This window comes from Sinohyriopsis cumingii, chromosome 1 (genome assembly GCF_028554795.1).
Source record: "Sinohyriopsis cumingii isolate HCF-2022 chromosome 1, ASM2855479v2, whole genome shotgun sequence".
Classification (NCBI taxonomy): Eukaryota; Metazoa; Mollusca; class Bivalvia; order Unionida; family Unionidae; genus Sinohyriopsis; species Sinohyriopsis cumingii.
Window position 1 is genome coordinate 57,250,560 of NC_142961.1, and position 23,861 is coordinate 57,274,420.

The following is a 23,861-nucleotide window of genomic DNA, read 5'->3' on the forward strand; positions in this document are numbered from 1 at the left end:
AGGTCACAAGGTAGAAAGGTCACTCTAAAAGAAGAAAAATGGTTTCTCCATAAAAACTCTTGTTTTCCATCATCTACAGTTGCCAGACTTGGTGGACAGCTTGCACTTAGGGCAAGGAAGAACTCGGATAGTTTGTGGGTTCAAATATCAATGGTCACTGTCACACACGGTCCAGACTTTGTGGTTGGCTTGTATTTGAGAAAAGGAAACCTGTTCAAAATGTTACCTCAAGGTTACCATGACTGAAAAAGCAGAAATGGCTTCTGCGCAGTAACACATGTTCACCATCATCAACAATTACCAAAACCATGTTGAAAGCTTGCGTTTAGGTTAAGGAAGGACTGTATTGGTTTTAGGGTGAAAAGGTGTAAGGCCATAGTCACTGTGACTGATAGAAGAAAAATGGTTTATGCACAGTAACACTAATTCTGTATACTGTAGTATCGTCAATTTTCGTAAGGGACTAATTTTCAAAGTTTTTATTGTTGCCCCGAACCACGAATTTAAATCGCCAACGAAAAATGAACCACGAAGGATGATGACCCCCCCCATTTTCTTACAGTGTTTCATTCCTAGAGATTAACAAAGCTAATAGTATTTGATAACTCAAGGTCAGTACTGTAATCTGGTAATTAAATATTAGCTTTTACATGTTTTTGTTTTATTTTTTATTTTAATCTTTTGAAACAAGAATTATAAATCATTGTATATTGTTTCAATGCACACATTCAATAAGGTATACAATAGCTGTAATTATACACTCACTGCCTTAAATCGATATGTGAGGTAAGGATAGAAAGAATTAGAGAAAAACCATAAAGTATTCAAACAATAGTAATACTGAAAATGAAAGAAAAAATAATACAAAATAACAGTGTATGAAAAATAAATTTAATGCTTATTCAAATCGATCCTTCATTCGAGTACAACTGTTGTTGAAACATTTAAATCCTTCTGAAAGCACATTTCATTTTATCCATGCATTTTTAATCCAAATGAACAACAATCCTGTAAAATACTAAAACTATTTCTTGAAACACTATTATTAATGAAACACTATGTCTGTACACTAATTACAGCAGAGTATTAATACGTATTAAAGCTCACACTTCATGTCAATCAAGTCTCATGGTACTCACAAATGCTTCTTAGGTAAATAATCCCCAAATTGCTGAATTAAACAAGTCCAGCTTTCTCAAAACCACTGATAGTTAGGTCATATCTTTCACTCTTGTCGCATGAGCTGCAATTATCCGTTCAGCGTGAATTGGCTTGATTAATAGGTTGCAAGGTTTACTAATACTGTGCACTGATCATCACCAGTAACATCTTTTTCCTTAATGGCATCTATGACCTGTTTAGCATACCACTCTTGGAAGTGTGACTTTAATTCTTCTTTAATAACCAATTGGCCTAGTGTTGTTGGCTGCATTGGCTTTCTTTGATGTTGAACACTCAAATGAAAACATGGCGAAAGTGATTAATCCTGACATGTGTTTTATTTGTGTTCATAGAGATGGAAGTATTGTTTTGTTGGCTGCTTCGGCTTCAACTGATGTTATTTATTTGGTTGAAAACACAGTGTAAGTATTGAACTTGCCAGGTCTTTGATTTGTGCTCATACAGGTGGTAGTATTGCTTTAAACATTAAAGTGACTGCCATTTGCATCGGCATAGTTTTATTCTTTTGTATTCTTTTTTGGGGGTATTTGTAGAGGTTAAACCATGAAATTAAATACCTACTAATATTCAAACTTTGACAGGCAAAACCACAAATTTAAGTACCCACGAAAATGTCTTTTTTTAAATACAAAACCACGAAAATTGAGCCCAACGAAAATAAATGATACTGCAGTAACCTAGACCAAAATTTGTGGATGTCTTTTACTTGGGTTAAGGAATAAGTCAATCTATTTTGGGGTCACAAGGTAGAAGGTAAAGGTCACTTTAACTAAAAGAAGAAAAGTGGTGTTTACATTGTAACTTTAATTCTATACCGCATACTTCGACTAAGATTTGTGGAGGGCTTTTATTTAAGGTATGGACGAGGCCTGTTAACATGAGTATCAAAGATCAAGTTCATTATTACTGATAATAATGGATTTTTCTGATTAAATTTGTTCTTGATCAGATCTTGTGCATGATTTACATTTAGGATAACAAAGAAACCTGTAGATTCTAAAGTGAAAAGGTCATACGTCACAATCTTTGGTAAGTCTACTAAGACAATAGCAGTGTCTGTACATTAATTTTAGTGTTAAGAGCTTAATTAGAGAATATTGAACTTGGGGTTAACATATAATGTGCCGTTTATGGTACTTATGATTTTGGACACATTAGTATTAAATTAAGTGATTGCAAAGTATTATGTAACAGAGCTTTTTGTATGATTTTGAAATTGAAAGTCCAGGGCCATGTTTCTTTAGATGGTGAATGCCAACTATATAGAGAACTGTAGACCAAATTTAAGGAAATGAGTGCATAACTAGAAAGTGTGGAACCTTAAACTAGGGACTCGCACTACAGAGAGCTCTGATATATATACACTGTTGACATTTACATTTTTGTGTTTGTAATTGTCCTTCATTTGTTTCATCTGCTTTAAAAGAAGGACCTGTAGTTCTCAGAAGTGCTTGGCCATTTTCTTTGACCATTCTTTGTTGTGTGTGTGTGTGTGTGTGTGTTAAAATTTATCACACTGTCATGATTTATTTTTTTACAATATTATGATGTTCATTCTATTTTCAGATTATTGAAATTAGCAGTTAAATCTTTAAAATACACTGAATTTGTATACATGGCCAAGGTTATAGCTTGCAGACAATTTTCTATTGTATATTTCCATTCACCATTATCTGTAGACTTTTGCAATTAATATCTGAGAAAAAATGTACTGATTGGAATATACTAATGTTGATGATACCACTGATTATATAAACTGATACAGATGTTAAACATGTACTGCTTGAAATGGAAATGTACTAATGCAGAGGATACTGCTGATTGTGGTAAACATGTACTGTTTGAAATGTACTAATGCAGAGGATACCAATGATTATGGTAAAAATGTACTGTTTGAAATGTACTAATGCAGAGGATAGCGCTGATTGTGGTAAACATACTGTTTGAAAAGTACTAATGCAGAGGATACCACTGATTGTGGTAAACATATACTCTTTGAAATGTACTAATGCAGAGGATACTGATGATTGTTGTAAATATGTACTGTTTGAAATGTACTAATGCAGAGGATACCACTGATTGTGGTAAACATGTACTGTATGAAATGTACTAATGCAGAGGATACTGCTGATTGTTGTAAATATGTACTGTTTGAAATGTACTAATGCAGTGGATACCGCTGGTTATGGTAAACATATACTGTTTGAAATGTACTAATGCAGAGGATACTGCTGATTGTGGTAAACATGTACTGTATGAAGTGTACTAATGCAGAGGATAGCGCTGATTGTGGTAAACATGTACTGTTTGAAATGTACTAATGCAGAGGATACTGCTGATTGTGGTGAACATGTACTGTTTGAAATGTACTATTGCAGAGGATAGCGCTGATTGTGGTAAACATGTACTGTTTGAAATGTACTAATGCAGAGGATACTGCTGATTGTGGTGAACATGTACTGTTTGAAATGTACTATTGCAGAGGATAGCGCTGATTGTGGTAAACATGTACTGTTTGAAATGTACTAATGCAGAGGATACTGCTGATTGTGGTGAACATGTACTGTTTGAAATGTACTATTGCAGAGGATAGCGCTGATTGTGGTAAACATGTACTGTTTGAAATGTACTAATGCAGAGGATACTGCTGATTGTGGTGAACATGTACTGTTTGAAATGTACTATTGCAGAGGATAGCGCTGATTGTGGTAAACATGTACTGTTTGAAATGTACTAATGCAGAGGATACTGCTGATAGTTGTAAATATGTACTGTTTGAAATGTACTAATGCAGAGGATACCACTGATTGTGGTAAACATGTACTGTTTGAAATGTACTAATGCAGAGGATACTGCTGATAGTTGTAAATATGTACTGTTTGAAATGTACTAATGCAGAGGATACTGATGATTGTTGTAAATATGTACTGTTTGAAATGTACTAATGCAGAGGATACTACTGATTGTGGTAAACATGTACTGTTTGAAATGTACTAATGCAGAGGATACTGCTGATAGTTGTAAATATGTACTGTTTGAAATGTACTAATGCAGAGGATACTGATGATTGTTGTAAATATGTACTGTTTGAAATGTACTAATGCAGAGGATACCACTGATTGTGGTAAACATATACTGTTTGAAATGTACTAATGCAGAGGATACTGCTGATTGTGGTAAACATGTACTGCAGAGGATACTGCTGATTGTGATAAACATGTACTGTATGAAGTGTACTAATGCAGAGGATAGCGCTGATTGTGGTAAACATGTACTGTTTGAAATGTACTAATGCAGAGGATACTGCTGATTGTGGTGAACATGTACTGTTTGAAATGTACTAATGCAGAGCATACTGATGATTGTTGTAAATATGTACTGTTTGAAATGTACCAATGCAGAGGATACTGATGATTGTTGTAAATATGTACTGTTTGAAATGTACTAATGCAGAGGATACCACTGATTGTGGTAAACATGTACTGTTTGAAATGTACTAATGCAGAGGATACTGCTGATTGTGGTAAACATGTACTGTTTGAAATGTACTTATGCAGAGGATAACGCTGATTGTGGTAAACATGTACTGTTTGAAATGTACTAATGCAGAGGATACTGCTGATTGTGGTAAGCATGTATTGTTTGAAATGTACTAATGCAGAGGATACTGCTGATTGTGGTAAACATGTACTCTATGAAATGTACTAATGCAGAGGATACTGATGATTGTTGTAAATATGTACTGTTTGAAATGTACTAATGCAGAGGATACCGCTGATTGTGGTAAACATGTACTGTTTGAAATGTACTAATGCAGAGGATACTGCTGATTGTGGTAAACATGTACTGTTTGAAATGTACTAATGCAGAGGATAGCGCTGATTGTGGTAAACATGTACTGTTTGAAACGTACTAATGCAGAGGATACCACTGATTGTGATAAACATGTACTGTTTGAAATGTACTAATGCAGAGGATACTACTGATTGTGGTAAACATGTACTGTATGAAATGTACTAATGCAGAGAATACTGATGATTGTGGTAAATATGTACTGTTTGAAATGTACTAATGCAGAGGATACTGCTGATTGTGGTAAACATGTACTGTTTGAAATGTACTTATGCAGAGGATAACGCTGATTGTGGTAAACATGTATTGTTTGAAATGTACTAATGCAGAGGATAGCGCTGATTGTGGTAAACATGTACTGTTTGAAATGTACTAATGCAGAGGATACCACTGATTGTGGTAAACATGTACTGTATGAAATGTACTAATGCAGAGGATACTGCTGATTGTTGTAAATATGTACTGTTTGAAATGTACTAATGCAGTGGATACCGCTGGTTGTGGTAAACATATACTGTTTGAAATGTACTAATGCAGAGGATACTGTTGATTGTGGTAAACATGTACTGCAGAGGATACCGCTGATTGTGATAAACATGTACTGTATGAAGTGTACTAATGCAGAGGATAGCGCTGATTGTGGTAAACATGTACTGTTTGAAATGTACTAATGCAGAGGATACTGCTGATTGTGGTAAACATGTACCGTTTGAAATGTACTAATGCAGAGGATAGCGCTGATTGTGGTAAACATGTACTGTTTGAAATGTACTAATGCAGAGGATACTGCTGATAGTTGTAAATATGTACTGTTTGAAATGTACTAATGCAGAGCATACTGATGATTGTTGTAAATATGTACTGTTTGAAATGTACCAATGCAGAGGATACTGATGATTGTTGTAAATATGTACTGTTTGAAATGTACTAATGCAGAGGATACCACTGATTGTGGTAAACATGTACTGTTTGAAATGTACTAATGCAGAGGATACTGCTGATTGTGGTAAACATGTACTGTTTGAAATGTACTTATGCAGAGGATAACGCTGATTGTGGTAAACATGTACTGTTTGAAATGTACTAATGCAGAGGATACTGCTGATTGTGGTAAGCATGTATTGTTTGAAATGTACTAATGCAGAGGATACTGCTGATTGTGGTAAACATGTACTCTATGAAATGTACTAATGCAGAGGATACTGATGATTGTTGTAAATATGTACTGTTTGAAATGTACTAATGCAGAGGATACCGCTGATTGTGGTAAACATGTACTGTTTGAAATGTACTAATGCAGAGGATACTGCTGATTGTGGTAAACATGTACTGTTTGAAATGTACTAATGCAGAGGATAGCGCTGATTGTGGTAAACATGTACTGTTTGAAACGTACTAATGCAGAGGATACCACTGATTGTGATAAACATGTACTGTTTGAAATGTACTAATGCAGAGGATACTACTGATTGTGGTAAACATGTACTGTATGAAATGTACTAATGCAGAGAATACTGATGATTGTGGTAAATATGTACTGTTTGAAATGTACTAATGCAGAGGATACCACTGATTGTGGTAAACATGTACTGTTTTAAATGTACTAATGCAGAGGATAGCACTGATTGTGGTAAACATGTACAGTTTGAAATGTATTAATGCAGAGGATACTGCTGATTGTGGTAAACATGTACTGTATGAAATGTACTAATGCAGAGGATACTGATGATTATGGTAGATGTGCTTGCTGATAATCTAAGAATCTTATACAAAGTCTTGTGTTTTGCATAATAATTTTGTAACATTCAATAAATTTGACATGCACTTATTTATAGGCCACATTTCTATTCAGCAATTTTTTTTTATATAAAATCTTTAATTGTAGGTATATATTTCATATAGTTGGCTGCAGTTTTTCACTAGAGTGCCGTTAGTGTTATTTAATTTTCTTAAAACACTTAATTATGGAATGTCATTTTGTGGTATTACCATTGTACTAGAATTTGTCTCTACAGGTTGAGTTGTCATAGTAATTATATAGGATGAATCTGGGATTGTCACCTTGACAAATAGACATGTAGGAGATATGTTCACATGTTGCAATAATTATTTTGTCAGTTTGATGTGTAGGAGGAGATGTTATGTTGACATGTCATGATAATTATCTTGTGAAGTAGACATGTAGGAGGTGCATTAATATGATTATTATCATGGTCTTTCATGTGTTACGAGTCTATGCTCTTAAAATAAGTAACAGAAAAGAGTGAAGACAACAAGCTTTGTAAAATTTAAAAAATAATTTATTTCTCTAGAATACATGATGAGAAATGAGAAAAATGATTAAAGAATTAAAGACACAAGTCAGAGTAATGAAAGGTCCTGAATAAAATTCAGTAAAAGTCCAGAAGAGATCCAAAATTTAAGGCGATGATGTGTATGTTATAACCTGTGGAGTGCTGATGTGTCAACAGTTGCTTGTTGAATCACAGAAATATTATTCCAGGTTTTAATTCAGTATAAATTCCAGTGAATGTCTTTATCCAAGAATTTTATCAGAACACTTATGTATTTCCAAAGAAAATAATCACTTGAATTCAAGAATTTGAAGAAAATAAAATTTAGACCAAATCGGTCACAATATAATACAACTTAAAGTGCTAGATGTTAAAGCACAACTGGTAAAATCCCCCAAGTCACAATATAATGATGTTATCTGCTTGACCTCAGGTCACAATTAGCATTTTCAAAAAACAACCATTACCTAATAGAAAATAACCTTATAGAATGATCAAATGAGCCTTGTTATTTACAACACAATAGCGTACAAAATTCACTATGGAATCTCCAGAACCCTGACCCTGATCAACATATTTACTCCTTGTTTACCCGAATAATAATCCTGATAATAAGCTCATCATAGACATAGAGAATAATTAAGCTATTATTAGTTGTTTACATAAATAAAATAAATCCAACAAAATAAAAAAAGACAATCAGAAAAAAGACAGTCAAGACGAGCAGAAATGAACTCAGTTTTGGACAAGGTCAAGCCCAGCATACAATGTTACATTACTATAACATGTAATGAAATAAAAAAATAAAAAATAGAACTTGAAGTTTTCAGTATCTTTAGTATTTGTTTGAATTATTACATGCATTGAGATTATCTTTAGTAGTGCCAATATTATCTTATTTATATTTAAAATTTTACCAAAAACTGTCAAATTTTGCCTAACTTGCCATACTGTTCCAAACACTGAGTTAAGCTTATATATTGAGTACTTTGGATTTAGTATCTGGCCATTATTATGTATGGAAATATTAGGCTGCCATTGATATCATAGGATATTTTTATTGCATATCAAGTCAGTGTCTTTTATACCAACAAAATGAGTACTGATTGCAATTTGTTGACATGATTATGTGGAAATGGTGACAAATTTTGGTGCATCTATGTTGTTTTACTGACACGTTTCCACAATTTTTCAACCTAATTATCTAAATTGGTCATGTCTGTGTAATCATGTAAGTATAATGCAATCAATAACTTATTTTGTTGGCGTAAATAAATAATTTGTTAAATTTCTCAAAGCTTGTTGTTTTCACTCTTTCATGTGTTACTGTTTATTCAAGCTTATACACGTAACATAAGAATAGTTGAGCTTAATAAGAAAAAGATTAAGATCTCAAATAATACTTTTATATTTTATACAAAATGTAGGTTTTGTTTGTTTGTTTTTTAGCTTACCTGGTCACAAGCTGAAGGGGCTGATGATTTGGTATTGCATCATCAGCAATGCATAAGCAAATGCTATTTTCCACTTCTCAATTGCTTCTCAATTAAACTTGACAGAGCAACCTGGCATGAAAGTCTTTAAAGGTTGTACAAGCAATGCTGATCTGCCATTACTGAGAACAGAAAATATCTTCAAAAAAACTGCTAAGTAGAAGTTAACCTTATTTGATAATGAGCATTATAGCTTGAAACCCATTTAGATTTTCACAAATGATGCTTATATGCCATTACTAGAATTAGAAAAAAGGAAAAAAGAAGAAGAAAAAAGACTAAAAATGAACAAAACTTGACAATATCTGACAGAAGTCTGACACAAAGTTTGTACAAATTGATGCAGATCTACTATTAAACATGGCCACTGTTACTAATAATAGGAAACTTTAAATGACTTTTTCCCTAAAACTGCTTGACAGAAGGTGGCATGTGACAGAAATCTTCAAGGCAGAATAATTGATGCGCAGTTATCATCATTAAAGAATGACTTCTAACAAACTGCAGGACAGAATTTGACTAAAAATATTCTGGTCTTTTTGATTTATATAAATGATGACCCTCTGACATCAAATTTGGACCCTTTACAAGAAATGAGAAACAAAACTTGGAATGACATCCTATCAAAAATTGCTCAACATACTTTGACAGAATTTGACAGAGAATATCCTAGCATAAAGGCCTTTGAATTTGCTACAAAATGTTCACTATGGACATTGTTACAGAAAGTAGAAAACTTTAAAAATATTGACCATTTGCATGCAATCTCAAACTTGCATAGATTGATAATAACATAGATCCAAAAATACTCATACAGCTGAACTAAATCCTCTTTCTCCTCCCTCTGTGTCCTTTCAAATCAGTCCTGCCATTCATAGCAAGTCATTGACTTTTCTGCAGTCACATAATGTACCATAAGGCTCCGGTGGCCTAGTTGTTAGAGCATCTGCCTCGGATGCGGGAGGTCGTGGGTTCAATCCCTGGCCGAGTCATACCAGAGACTTACAAAAATGGTACTAACAGCTTGGTGCTCAGCATTAAGAGGTAAGTGTTAGGACTGGTGATCCTGGTGTCAGGATAATGTGACTGGGTGGGACATCATGCTACATGTCTGCGGCATGATGCCCCAGTGCTAGACATCAGTATAAACTGTCACACTACAGACATCATAGCGATATGACTAAAACATTGTTAAAGCTACATTAAAAATCCAAATCACACACACATAATGTACCTGCTTTATATGTCTTGCAGCAGGAATATTTCGTACAAATTGTTTGATATTTGTTTTTTTGTTTTTTATTGCAGGCCAGAACTTGGTCTTGATGAGCCGCCCATATTATCTAGAACAAGACATCCATCGGGGACCAGATCTATAAGTTCTACAGAAGAGCTGTTGTTACTTGGCCAGCAGTTGATCTCCAGGGGTGAGGATAGTCAGGTCTGTAATGAAAACATGTATAGTGGGGTCTAGCTAGCCTGGACAAATGGTTAAACATATATATATTTCTAGATAAACAGTGTATTGCCTATTTTATGCAGTCAGTTTGACAAAAATGACTTAAAGAAATTTTGTATTGCATTCAGATTATGAAGAATAGTTTGATCTTAAGCATTTAATCAGAGTTGCCAGCATACTGCTCCTGCCAAAGGCACAGTCCGTTTTGCATGATGGAATGTTTAATCAATATCAACTCGACTTTTGGTTGAAGTTCTTATTTGAAATGATAGCACTTGACAGCTTTCAGAATTCTTATTTAGATGGATAGAGCATCATGATCTAGTTTTGATCACAAATCATTTGATGCATTCAAAAGGGTGTGATTAATGCCTCGATCATTAATTAATGCCTTGATCATTAATTAAGGACTCGGTCATGTAAAAAAAGTTTTGTATTTTGCAGTGTTCACAATAGAGTATTGTACAAGTATCTACTTTTTGATAGAGTTAGAAATGCATTTTTAACGTTGAGATTTTCCGTTAACAGTTTTAAGGATCATATGTACAGCATAGTCGAATTCAGAATCAAGAAATACTTATCAGCGTAACTCTTTTTGGTCAGGGTGATACCTAGTCCAAAGTTTGCATTTTGAATAATCTCTTTGACTGTCTTGCATGTTAGCCAAGGATAATAACCTGCTGATTTTCTGCTCAGGTGTCAAAAGTCAAGGTCATGTCAAATGTACACAAGTCAAATTGGTGTTGATCATTTTGGTATTTGAGTATCCAACCAAAAATGTCACTTAAAAGAAATCCAGTAATACTATTTACCACAGGGCAGGTGTATAATGTAGTTTACAGTACTCTTCAGGGTTGTGCAGATATTTTGCATAGCTACTTGTCCATTACAGATGTCTTCTGGAAAAGTGACTTACCCATGCAATGTTTTACTTGCCCCATATCTTTTTAGTTAACCTGACCATAAGGCCAAGCAAGCTTATGGTAAGACGCAGCATCCATCATACATTGTCCATCCATCAACAAGGCCTTGAATGAGTATAACTATAAGCAAGACCCATGCATATCGCTGAAATGTTAAAACTTTGCATCAGATTGTCTGAGTTTGTCAGCAACTCCATTTCTGATCATATTTTTGTCAAATTTTTAAATAGGCTCATACCATCAAGATATATCATGCGTTTTATTATGAGCAAGATCTCTGCTTATTCATTAGGAGGTAATAATAATTTTTTAAAGTCACATGATCGAACTGATCTGCCCTGAGGACCTCTAAGATATATACATATATGTACAGAATGCAGTAAGTCACTACTCGACTCATAAATTAAACATTCACACACACACACACACACACACACATACACACACATTCATATACATGGAAACTTCATGGCTATGCTGTGAGACAAAACTGCTATTGGTGTTCACAAGCCAAAGTTATACTCTTGCATTACACATAGCAACATATATTTATATACAATAAATGTAGCTGGAAGAGTTGGATATGCCTTACGCTTTTAATTAAGACATGGATTTTTCATCCATTTATTGTTGAAAAGCTTATTTGCCCAAGGACTCTTTTTTTTTTTGTATATTATTTCGACTAATTGTCCAAGAGTATTGAAAACTGTTTTTAAATAATACTTGGTTTGGTTTATAATTGGAAATTTGCTGACTGTCATTTGATCTAAAGTTTGTTGTATTGCTGGTTTCTCTGTATTATAAAGTATTTTTCAAGTAAACTGGGGCACTCCTAACAAAATGTTGTATTTCATTTTGGCTTTTTGAAAGCAAACTCAGTGTATTATTTTACAGGCTCGTTTTTTTCAAACAAAATTTTTTTTCCAATATTAAAATCAGACATATTTCCCTATAGTATATTACCATAGTTACGGTGAGGCTGAATAATCTCTTGTCAAGAGTGAGACAGTGAGAGATTATTGTTTTGAATGAAATACTTTATTTTCTTAATAGACAAATATAAAAGTTTTGTTTTCTTTGTAATGAAATTTATATGATCGGATCAAAGTAAATTATTGTCAACGCCACTTTAATTTGTTTTCATTATTATAGAAAAGCAGATTTTGCATATTTGTGTAATTCACAATCTTATCAGTTGAGAGACTGATTTTCTGACTTTTATTCAGACTTTTTCAGTTGACTTATATCATCAGATATATTAAAAGTTTTACTATGAGTAAGACCTATACATATTTTTAAGGTGATCTTGCAAACTTTTAGCTCAACTGGTCATAGTTTATTATTGCAATACCTCCTGAATTGCTTGGATGATTGCAATGAAACTTCATGCACACATTCATCCTGTGATCTAGTTGGTCCTGAGTAAAAATGATGCCCCTTGGACATTTTGAAAATCTTGTTATTCCTTCAGAATGGATGGTCAGAACAATGTAGGGTTTTCACTGAAAGGCTTCTTATGTTATCTGGTTGGTCCTAAATGAAAATGGTGCTGATCTGACATCCAATATGGCCACCACAGCAGCCATCATGATAATCTTGTATTCACAGTTTTTTCAGAGCATAAAGTTATCTTGATATTGAGTATTTGCCTAAATACTTTTAGATATCTTGTGGGTCCTAAATGAAAATGATGTTGATATTGATTATGGTCACCACAATGACCATTTTGAAAATCTTTATCACTGCTCCTTGAGAATTGATGGTTGTATCAAAGTGGGGTCAATTACACTGATAGCTGTACATTGAATATTTCTTTTAACACCCAATTCCTAATTGTTGAGAGCTTTATGGTTCGATAGAGCTCTTTAAGAACACTAAGTGTAACCTTGATTATAGAATTAAACTGGTTTGCTTGAATACAGAAGGAAAACGTCTTCTTAGTTTGATTATTAATTTTATGGTAAGTGTTAGCAGTGAATTCCAAATTGACTTTTTTCCTGCAGTGGGGATTATATCTGTTTGCTTGAAAATGCATTGAAGTGAATGTCAGTACAAACTTAATACTCACACGTTCGCACACACACAAACACACAAGACTGTTTATAAAGTACATTATATAAAGAAATGCTATATCTAAATTGATTTTTTTCTTCAAAATATTTATATAATTGTCCATGTCAATGAAACTGGACATATGTATATATATATATATATATATATATATATATATATATATATATATATATATATATATAGTAAACTATTTATAGCGATTTGATTACTATCAGAATTCACGAGTAATAGAAATAAATTTTTCAAACAACTTACATTTGTATGAACACATTTGATCATGAAAAAATATTATAAAACCAGTTTTGACATCTGATTAAAGTTTCAACATACATATACCAATTGATGAATAATAATTATTTCTTTGTGAAAACATCTTGTTCAATAACTTAACAGCTAGCACATTAGACCTTTATTTATTTGGATAAAAAGGAATTTTGAGTAGTCATGTTTTTAAAAAATTATATGAGGTTTCTGTTGATATGTTTTTTGATGACATGTAAATGCATATAAAGAGTATTAGGTATGCCAGGCATGGCGGCTGCTACTGAATCATTGTCATCCTCATCACTTCCAGCAGAAATATCAGTTGCATCCTGGCAATGAATGATTTCTCAAACAGTGTTATCAATTGTTGGTGTCACAGATGTGATAATATCACAATCAGAGTTAATGTAATCCAAGAAATCAACATCATTATTTACAGATTATGCCTGACATGTGGCTATCATACTTTTGTTACCTGGTACCTTTGTTTTTTGCCTTCTTTATTTATATGACAGCTGTTGTTTTTCTGGTTTTGGTGTATCAGGTGATACACGTTTATAATTGAACTAATTTTCTCAGGTGAACCACATAAATCAAATGCTGTAATCAGTAAACATTGAATTAAAGGAATGTTCTGACAAAACCTTTGGAATACATAGTAATTAGGAATTTAGCATGGGAAATGAAACTCAAATGCTCTGAGAAAAGCGTTTATCCAAGAATGTAACAATTCTTTACTATATATATATATATCTATATATATATCTATCTATCTATCTATCTATATATATATATATATATATATATATATATATATATATATATACATACACAAACACTAATATTTTATCTTTTTCTTTTCTTTTTTTAATGACAAATCCACAAATTGAACTTATATCAATAGTATCTATTTTATACTGAACCACTAAATTTGATATGTAAAACTTTAAAGTGATTCTCATTACTTAATTCCTTTGGGTTCCCTTTTGTGCATACTAACTGTGATTTACAGATACTGGTTTTTATTTAATTGCAGGATGTTTCCTACTGTGATCTGCTAGTTCCATCCAAGCATGTGATCAAGAGAGCTCACTCTGAAATCAACTTTCACATCACTGATCATCTACCAGGTAATCTTTATATAATTGACAAAAATATAATAGAAAAAGATACAAGAAAGATCCTATTTACGTTCCATTGTTTTTTTGGGTTTTGTTTATTCGCCTTCGGAGTGTTACGTTAAACCTGCTACAGTGACCATCTATAAAGAAGTGTTGCATCATTTTAATATATAAATAATAAGTATTATGAATGATTTAAGATTTATTGTATATTAAAACCTTCCCGATGATGACTGTTTTAAATGGCCATCTGCATGAGCTTTGTATGCAGCTTTGACTGCAATGTTTGATTGCATATTAATGATGCAGTTAAAGATTAAGCAGTCTGCTACAGGCATTAAATATGTCTTTCATTTATTACATTTATTACAGAATTACTTGCGAAACTACTTTGTATGATATGGTTAATGCATCAGTTTTCAGGTACTCAGTTTGGAATGCAGTGGGTAACAAAATGTAGTGAAACCTTTATTAAAGGTCATCTTTATTAAGCAGACTCCTGTCTTAAGCACTCACATGTTTTAGGTGCATTACATTAAACCATTTTAATGAGCAGGCACCTATTTAAGCAAGCACCTGTCTTAGGAGGCCAATATCCTTGTTTTCAAGAGGTAACTATTATATATTTGTGATATTCTATTGGAGATATCATATAGTCTTACTGTAAATCTATCCATCTCATCATGTCCAGTACAGATTTTGTTTCTGCTCAGTATCTGTTTATTAAGATGTTAATGGAGTCTAACCATATTTGGCATGAGACTTTATATTAAGAAGATCAAAGTCAGGTTGGATTTTCACCTTTTTTTATGTTCAAATTTGAATTATGGCCCTTGTATGACTTGATGTTTACCCATGCCTGATTATTCCTGTTTTCACTGAGTGAATTGTAATGGACTTAATGGATTGGAATACAGTTTTATATTTAGGATTTGTAAGCTAAGTTCAACAGTGATTTCATAAACGTAGTTTTCCAAGCCCTATCTTTATTCAGTCCACTGATATTAGGGTAGCTCCCACCAGCATACTATTTGAGCAAAACTACTCCCCAGCTACCATCATTCAAGCCATGGGTTGTAGGTCTGAGATGACATTCTCCTGTTTTATCTCCAAAACATCATCACTAGAGCTTAATTTGACCAGGTGGGATCTATATCTGCAGCACAACAGAATATCTTCCCAAGTTACTATGCAATTCCATACCAATGTGCATTCTGCTGGATGTATGGGAGTAAACATAAAGTCTGCACTCACTCATTGATCTGTGCTAATCCTAATCTGCATCTCACATGAACCTTCAAACAGCTTGCATACATTAGGACCCAGGGTCTACTTCAAGTTAAGGGTTGTAACTCCCTCCACCTCTTTCATGTTATCTTATATATATTATCACGTAGAAACACTTTATAGTCATACCCTCCAAAACCATCTCTGTAGTTACATCCTTGGAAGAGTGTAGTGTACACTTCTGCTATCCGTTTAAGAGGATTTTGGTGCCATTGTATTTATGTAATGCAAAACCACTCTTGTCTGACTTCATCTTGACAAGTCAGTTACTTTTTAGCATATTGTTTGTGTTTTAAACAAGTCAAAAGATGCAGTTCATGTCCTTTTTTTTTAGCACAGAGGAGCTGGATTTGTAAGGTGGTAGTTGTTCTCCAAACATGCTATGAGTGTGTGTGTGTGCGTTTGATTGGGATTTTTAATGTAGCTTTAACAGTTTTTCAGTTATATCTCTACATTGTCTGCAGTGTGGCAGTTTATAGTGATGTCTAGCACTGGGGCATCATACCGCAGACATGTAGCATGATGTCCCACCCAGTCACATTATCATGACACCAGGCCGATCAGTCCTAACACTAACCTGTTAATGCTGAGTGCCAAGCAAGGTAGCTGTTAGTACCAATATTGTAAGTCTTTGGTAGGACTCAGCCGGGGATTGAACCCACAACCTCCCGCATTTGAGGCAGACAATCTAACCACTAAGCCACCGGAGCTGTACAATGAGTGATTAATTACCATCAAAGAAAAAGATTTCTCTCCCAAATCTGGTTTAAAACACTTGAGATTAGGTTTTAGTATACATCTATCATTAGAGTGTGGGATGACTGAGTGGGCCTTGTCATTTTTTCAAAATTAACATTATGCTATGACAGATATATAAACCTTTTATAGGCAAAATAAGCTGCAATATATATATACCCTCAAAAACAATTGTAGACAAAGATTAGTTAGTAAAATACTCATCATGCATTCACAGTTATGTCTTTTAACTCATAAGCTACCATCTTATAGAATTAAAATGTATTCTCTATTATATGTAATTTGTCTGGAGAATTATCTGTCCCAATAAAATCTTTCTCCCAGGATGTCAAGTTCAGAAGATCATAAAAAATGTAACTCAGGTTTGAACTTGAGATTTTGTTTGTTTCAGCCAATCACACAGGACTTTGTTATGCAATATAACCTTGCTTGCAAGACCACCCCTTCTGCTAACAAATAATGGTCTCTCAAGTTAGGTGGTCTCTCATAACAGGTCATAACACTATACAACCAAAAAATCTGTGCACAGAGAGCCTGGTCTCTCCAAACAGATGGTCTTTCATAGTAGTGGTCTCAGGTTTTATTGTAACATTTTTGATTGGCCTAGATTGAAAACTCAGTCTCAAACTCAAGCTCTGAGTTTTATTCCATCCTGGCTTAGCTTTCATAAAATATTATCACAACCTGAGTGCGTACTCAACTCTGCGTTTGTCCTACTGTAAAGTTCCTATGAAGAATCCCAGTGCTAAGTCAGCAATAACCATCTTGGTTCAAAACTTGTGTTTGATGCAATTATTCTGTTGTGGTTTGCAGATAATAGGCTTTCACTGTTTGAGCTGATGTTTTCAAAGACCAGATTTCATGTACAGAATCCTCTAAAAATGTTGGTCATTTAAGACTGATGTTGCTGTGGCATATTTTAGTATGGATATCTAGTGTGGAATGAAATGTGACTTTCGGTCAGTTTCTTTGATAATCTTATAGTTTCAAGGTGAATAGTATGTATATACATTGCTCCATTGGCACATTCATTACATAATCATGGTTTTCATTGGTTGTATTCAACAATTGTTATGTATATCTATATTTTCTGTAACTTCTGGTATATTTTATTTAATTTTCATAATTTTTATTCATGGTCATAAACTGTATAGAATAGTTTTTGTTATAAATTTTGTGCATAATTTGGCTTTGTTGAAAACACAAATTACATAGGATCTATAAATAGATGTTTATGTTCTTGTTGTAGGGTTTAACGCCATTTTTCAGCACACGATAGGCTGTACATGGTTGCCAGTATTAATCATGGAGGAAGAACCCGGGAAAACCCTGGAAAGAACCGCCGACCCATGAGAAGCTACTGGCAAGCTTTCTCACGTACCCACATTGGCTGAATCCAAGACTCGAACCCACGCAGACAGAGGTGAGATGGCAGTGATCCGTAATGGAGAGTGTTTTAGACCACCCGGCCACTCAGGGCCCCCAGATGTTTATGTACATGTTGACAATTAGTAATAATCATCATAATAATAACACTTAGAATGGCACCTATGTTCTCAGTGACTGATGGGATATTGATGTTTCTAGAATAATTCAGTGGATTAGTATTGGTTACACAAGATCATGTAAATATATGTAATTTGTTGTAAATCATTAGTGTATGTTGTCACATGCGGTCTATTGTGAACTACAGTGGCGATATAATGTGCATATTAGGAGAAAATTAAGCATTCAGTTTCATTCAGATTTTTGGAGTCATTCACACTTTTCATGTTCCAGATGTAAGTCTGCAGATGTATTTCATGTTGTACTTCGATATTTTTGGAGAGGAAAAATGTTTGTTTGAACTGTTCAATTATGATAGAAAGGGCCTATTATTTGGACTCTAATATTATTCTGGAACTGTTATAAATTATTCAAAAGAGTTCTGGGCAATGCCATCTTCACAATGCCATGGTTCATGCAGGACCAGTACATTTCTGGAATTGAAATTATAAGGGACTTTTCATTTGTTTAGGACTTTCAAAGACTTTTATAAGGACAAATTTGGATTCAGTTCATTATACTGAAAGTTCCTTATGCATTTTTTTATTTGCCACTTTAATAATTAAATTGTTTGTTAAGTTTTGCAAAACTTGTTGGTTTTGCTTCTTTTCTGTTATTTAAGTTTGTGACCATAGAGTTGCAACACAATTTATTAATTTTTGTATATTAAATAATTCAGAAGCATTTTATAGAAACACAAACTATGAAAAATTGTTGACTCAGAATAATTTTAATTAGCAAAGTTACTGGGAAATCTACTTTGGACAGAGTGTTTGTTATATATATCTTTATGTTCATTTTTTGGAGAGGGGTGGGGGATTGACCATCTCCTTTTCCTATATTTAATGGATGAGACTAATAAGAAAACATGAACAATGAATGCTACCATAAATGATATGTGCTAGTTGCACAAGTATGATAATTATACAAAATAAAAATAGAAATTCGGAAGAAAAAAAGTCCCTCTGAATCTAAATGATGTTCATTCGTATACGCCAGACTGATAATTTAAATTTCATGTATGTAGTATGTTCTTAAACCAGGGTTAAGAAACTTTATTGTAATAGGGCCTTGTCAGGAATATAGCTTTTAAACAACAAAATATTTTAATGAAACTTTAACCAATCATGACTAGACTATGTCACATACCATAGCCATGTCCTCTGCTTCAAGTTCAAGGTCACAGCAAGTGAAAATATAAGTTACCTCTATCCATGTTTGGATAAAGCTTTGAACCAATGAAGATATTTTAATTTAACTTTAGCCTCCTGTGCATTTAGCCTTTTATGTATGACAATGCCTTGTGTATCACAGTCAAACCCTCTCCCCACCCCACTTTAAAATCAAGGTCAGAACAAAGGATATTATAAATCATTAGCCTTTTTCTTCATTCAGGTTGTTACCATTTAATCCATACAGATATTTTGATAAACCTTTATACAGTAATCAAGTTCATAGCTCAAAGGTCAAGGTCATTAGTTGGAAATCTTTTTTTTACATCTGGTTGATACAGTTGTGTCATTTGCAGAGCTCATACTTAAAAAAATGGAATAAACACATGCAATAAAGAAACAGTATTTGAATAATAAAAAGAATGATAAATTTTGACCTATGTATTGTTAAGCATTTGGTATGACATATAAATCAATCAGTATTGCTAAGTATACAACAATGGCATTGATATCTGCATAAAAAAATGTACAAGTATCTCATGATTTCCAGTTGTTGGATTGTGTTTTTACATTTTCTGCTATCAATAGATGTTAAATTTGTTTAATGTCATCATCTTTTATCTTGAATACCATCGTATTTTAGATCAGTTTGACAGTGATGTGTTGGTATGATTGTCATCAGAGATTGAGCTCATTTATGGTCATTCTCAGTAGCATACTGCTGCACCCTGTTATCACAACCTTTGCAGTTTGCATGTGCTAGAAGTTGGGATGAAATTTGTTTTTTATTAAATTGATAATTCCGGCTGTTAAATTTGTATTCTCAATAGTATTGACAACAATAAGTAGTTTTGAAGATGTTTTATTAAAACAATTTAATATGGATATTTGATATTTGGTTGTTATGTTGTAATGACAGTCATATTTTAGTTTTTAGCTCACAGGTGTAAGTTAATTCACCCAAAACTGTGCGTACATTAGTTGTGAGCACCAAAACTGTGCACATTTGGTTTTGCATCACGTCAGTGTCAGAACAAGCTGAATCTCACTGGATGCATGTGGGAAAATAAAAGTTGGGTAATTTGTTGAGAACATTTGCATAACAGTGATAATTTGAAACAGATTTTATGGCAAGTTGATACATGAAAATGTTTGAAAAACATTGTACAGTTGATGAAAATATATATTAAGTAAATTTGCAAGGAAGTTAAAATTAAGATTTACCAAAAACGAACTCGCTATGAAAAGTTTTTGTTGAATATTGCTAAGTAATCTGAAAAAGAGAGATAAATTCCTTTATATCTGACATGATTAAGTTTGATAAAATAAGAAAAGTGTAGCTTGCCCTCTGCATTTAGGGTCAAGTACAGGGAATAAACTATTCACCAATTAAAACCCATTTGAATCTTGCCTTGTTTTTTTAATAAATTTTATTAGTAAAGTTACTGTAGTAAATGGAAATGTCATGTGATGTGACTGTGCTAAGGTATTAGTTGTTTGATGGAGTTGTTTCATAACAAATTCAGTTGTTTAACTATCTTCATCTATGCTAGATTGACCACTAATTATTTAGCAAAGTCATGCAGTATTATTCCCATTGTAATCACCCTGACTACCCAATTAATAGTAAACCTGTCTATCCATTCAATCATCCTTCCTGTCTTCCTCTCTCTTTACCTAACACAAATTGATTGGTAGTGCGTTACATTCAAATATTCATAATTTGCATGTAACCCATGTGTAAATAAATATGGAATTTCATGGCATTCATGTAAATTACAATATTTTGTAAAAAAAACAACAAAAAGATACACATACATTATGCAAGCTTGTACCTTATGTAGACCCCATGTAAGTTCCTTTCATTCACTTGTATAATTAGGTTAAAAACAAATGTGATTGTTGCCACATTTTGTCAACCAAGAAAGGATAGATCAGTGCAGATAAGATAGGCTGTGCTTGAGTTAAACCAGTAGACACTGCCAAGGCTTATTTTTTCTTGACCATAAAGGAATAAGGGGTAATATGGTTTTTAATTTCATAAATAGAATACAGAAAAGGTTGAAATACTTGAATGGAGAACTGATATATTCATTGTGAACATTTAAAAAGCTGGTTCTTTGCACCATTATATTATAAAATGTTTTTATCCATATACACGAAAATAACAATATCTGTAAATGGTATTTCACACATATATGTAATTCAAAATACTAGTAGTTATTTTGTATGTTTCAGAATGTTGTCATTTACAACTGAAGCACAGTGCATATGGTACTGAAACAGAAAAAGAGAGAGAAAGAAAGAACATGTTTTGCACTTTATTTTACCTGTTCTGAAATTTTAACAGGAATGATAATAATGATGATGAAGTTTTCAAAAGGCTTACCAGCAGATGACATCATTGTTACAACTGTATTGACTTGTGATCATCATATGAATTAGTTTTTTTTTGTTAGGATCCTGCTCAATGAAGGCTGTCAATTAACAGTTTGGTTTCTACAAGATAACTTTTCAGGAATTGTTAGATTTTAACCTGATTTTATATGTAGCTTTATATGGATGAGACTTCAAAAGATTTTATTTCCTGACTTTTTTGCCATCTTTTAGAGTACCATAGATATGATCCCTGATTGCCTGCCCTTCTTCTTACTTTCAATTCTGCAGCTTTGCTTTATCAAAGATTGTTGGATTTAAACCAAATTTGCCATGCAACTTGTTATTGATGAAATTTTGAACGTGTTCAATTTGCAGCATTCCTTGAAATCATTTACAGGAGTTTTGCCATATGATTTCCCATCTGCCTAATTTTGGTTTCTTCATCATGACTTTACGTTGGACTGCTGGATTTCAACCAAATTTTGCATGAAGTGGCATTGATGAAACCTTGAATGGTGTTGATTTTCAGTGTTCCTTGATAACATTTACAGAGTTATACAGTGGGGGTTGGTGTTTACCCATGCTTCTGATTTTGGTTTCTATTCCATAACTTTAGCAGGTTTGTTGGTTTTCAGTCAAAATTTGGCTTGTGGCTTTATCTGACATGAGATTGAATTTTTTTATTTCCAGTGTTCCATACCATCATTTGAGTTATGTCCCCTGATAGTCCATTCCCATGTCTTTGGTCTCAGTAGCATAACTTTACTAAGGAATGTATGATTTCAACCAAATTTATCATGCACTTGAATGTATAGAATATACAACATTCCACATCAGCACTGATCAGACTTGTGTCCCTCATTGCCCATTCTGCTGACTTTGCTTTCAAGCAAATTGTAGTGAGCAGGTCCCTTTGCAATGTACATATCCTTTTTTCATTTACACTTTTCTTGCTTTTTCAATTTTCAGATACAAAGAAAGTGCATTGAATTTGAAATTTTGTACAAAACCAGTGTATGATCATAATAGAGACCTGCATTTTAATCCAAGTCACACAAAACACTCAGACAAATGCTATAAAACACATTTGTACTTCTGTTGTGAGAGGTCATTAAATGAGTTTTCTTTGAGTGACAAGTATTTGTAGAAGTGTTATGAGAATATATGATATACATTCATGAACTTTATCCGAAATGATTTCTCTAAAAGGAAAAGGTTTACATAATGTTCTATTTTAGGCCAGTTAAAGTTAGCGGAGTTGGCTGGAAGAGTCAAAAGCCATAGGTTCCTAAAGTTTTCAGGTTACATACTCAAATACACAGTCAGTATTATTAGGAAATCATAGATAAGTATTAAAAACAAATAGACTTATGTAAAAAAAATGTATAATGTCAGTTCATCTCTGAGTAATTCCCAATACTCTACATGCTTTGTATGAAAGTTTTGTCTGAAAGTGCTAACAAACCTGGATTTTTGCCATCATGTTCTACACCTTTCTAGACAAGTGCAAGTACTTGCCTTAAAGCAGTGTATTTTTCATTCTGTCTGTCTGTCTGTCTGTCTCTCTCTCTCTGTTTCTCTGTCTCTCTTTCTCTCAGTATACAACTGGCTAAACAATGAAGTGGACCCATCAAAAAACAAAAAGAGGGGGGAATCAAAAGTAATCAATCATTGCTTTGGATTCAGTGTTTTAATAGAATTAAGCTAAGGGTAGGTTGCTCACACCTAATTGTTTTAAGTTCTTCTTGTCATGAATCAGAAGAGACTGTGATATATCCTGATGTCTGACTGACCACTATCAATTAACACAGGAGTCTTATCACGACTTTTAAACTACCTGGAGGATTGCCATAAAACTTCACATACATTTATCGCAAGGTATGGTTGGTCCTAGATGTAAATAATGCCACTTGGACATTTAGTATTGCTACCACTCTGACCATCATGAAAATCTTTTTGTTAATACTCCCCCTGAACTAATAAAACGATTTTCACTAACATTTTTCTTATGGTGACAAGTTGGTCCTAAATGAAAATGGTGCTGATCTGACATCCAATATG

The 23,861-nt window shown here is 33.4% G+C and overlaps 1 protein-coding gene across 3 annotated transcripts in view; it reads left to right on the forward strand.

Annotated features, from left to right (window-relative positions):
* LOC149806922 (CDK5 and ABL1 enzyme substrate 1-like) overlaps positions 1–23,861 on the forward strand; it is a 92,182-nt gene that overhangs the window by 15,578 nt on the left and 52,743 nt on the right. For all 3 annotated transcript variants that reach the window (XM_089959710.1, XM_089959727.1, XM_089959717.1), the window contains 2 exons: positions 10,130–10,262; positions 14,577–14,670. In XM_089959710.1, the coding sequence (XP_089815836.1) occupies positions 10,130–10,262; positions 14,577–14,670 (227 nt within the window). The remainder of the gene's footprint in view (positions 1–10,129; positions 10,263–14,576; positions 14,671–23,861) is intronic.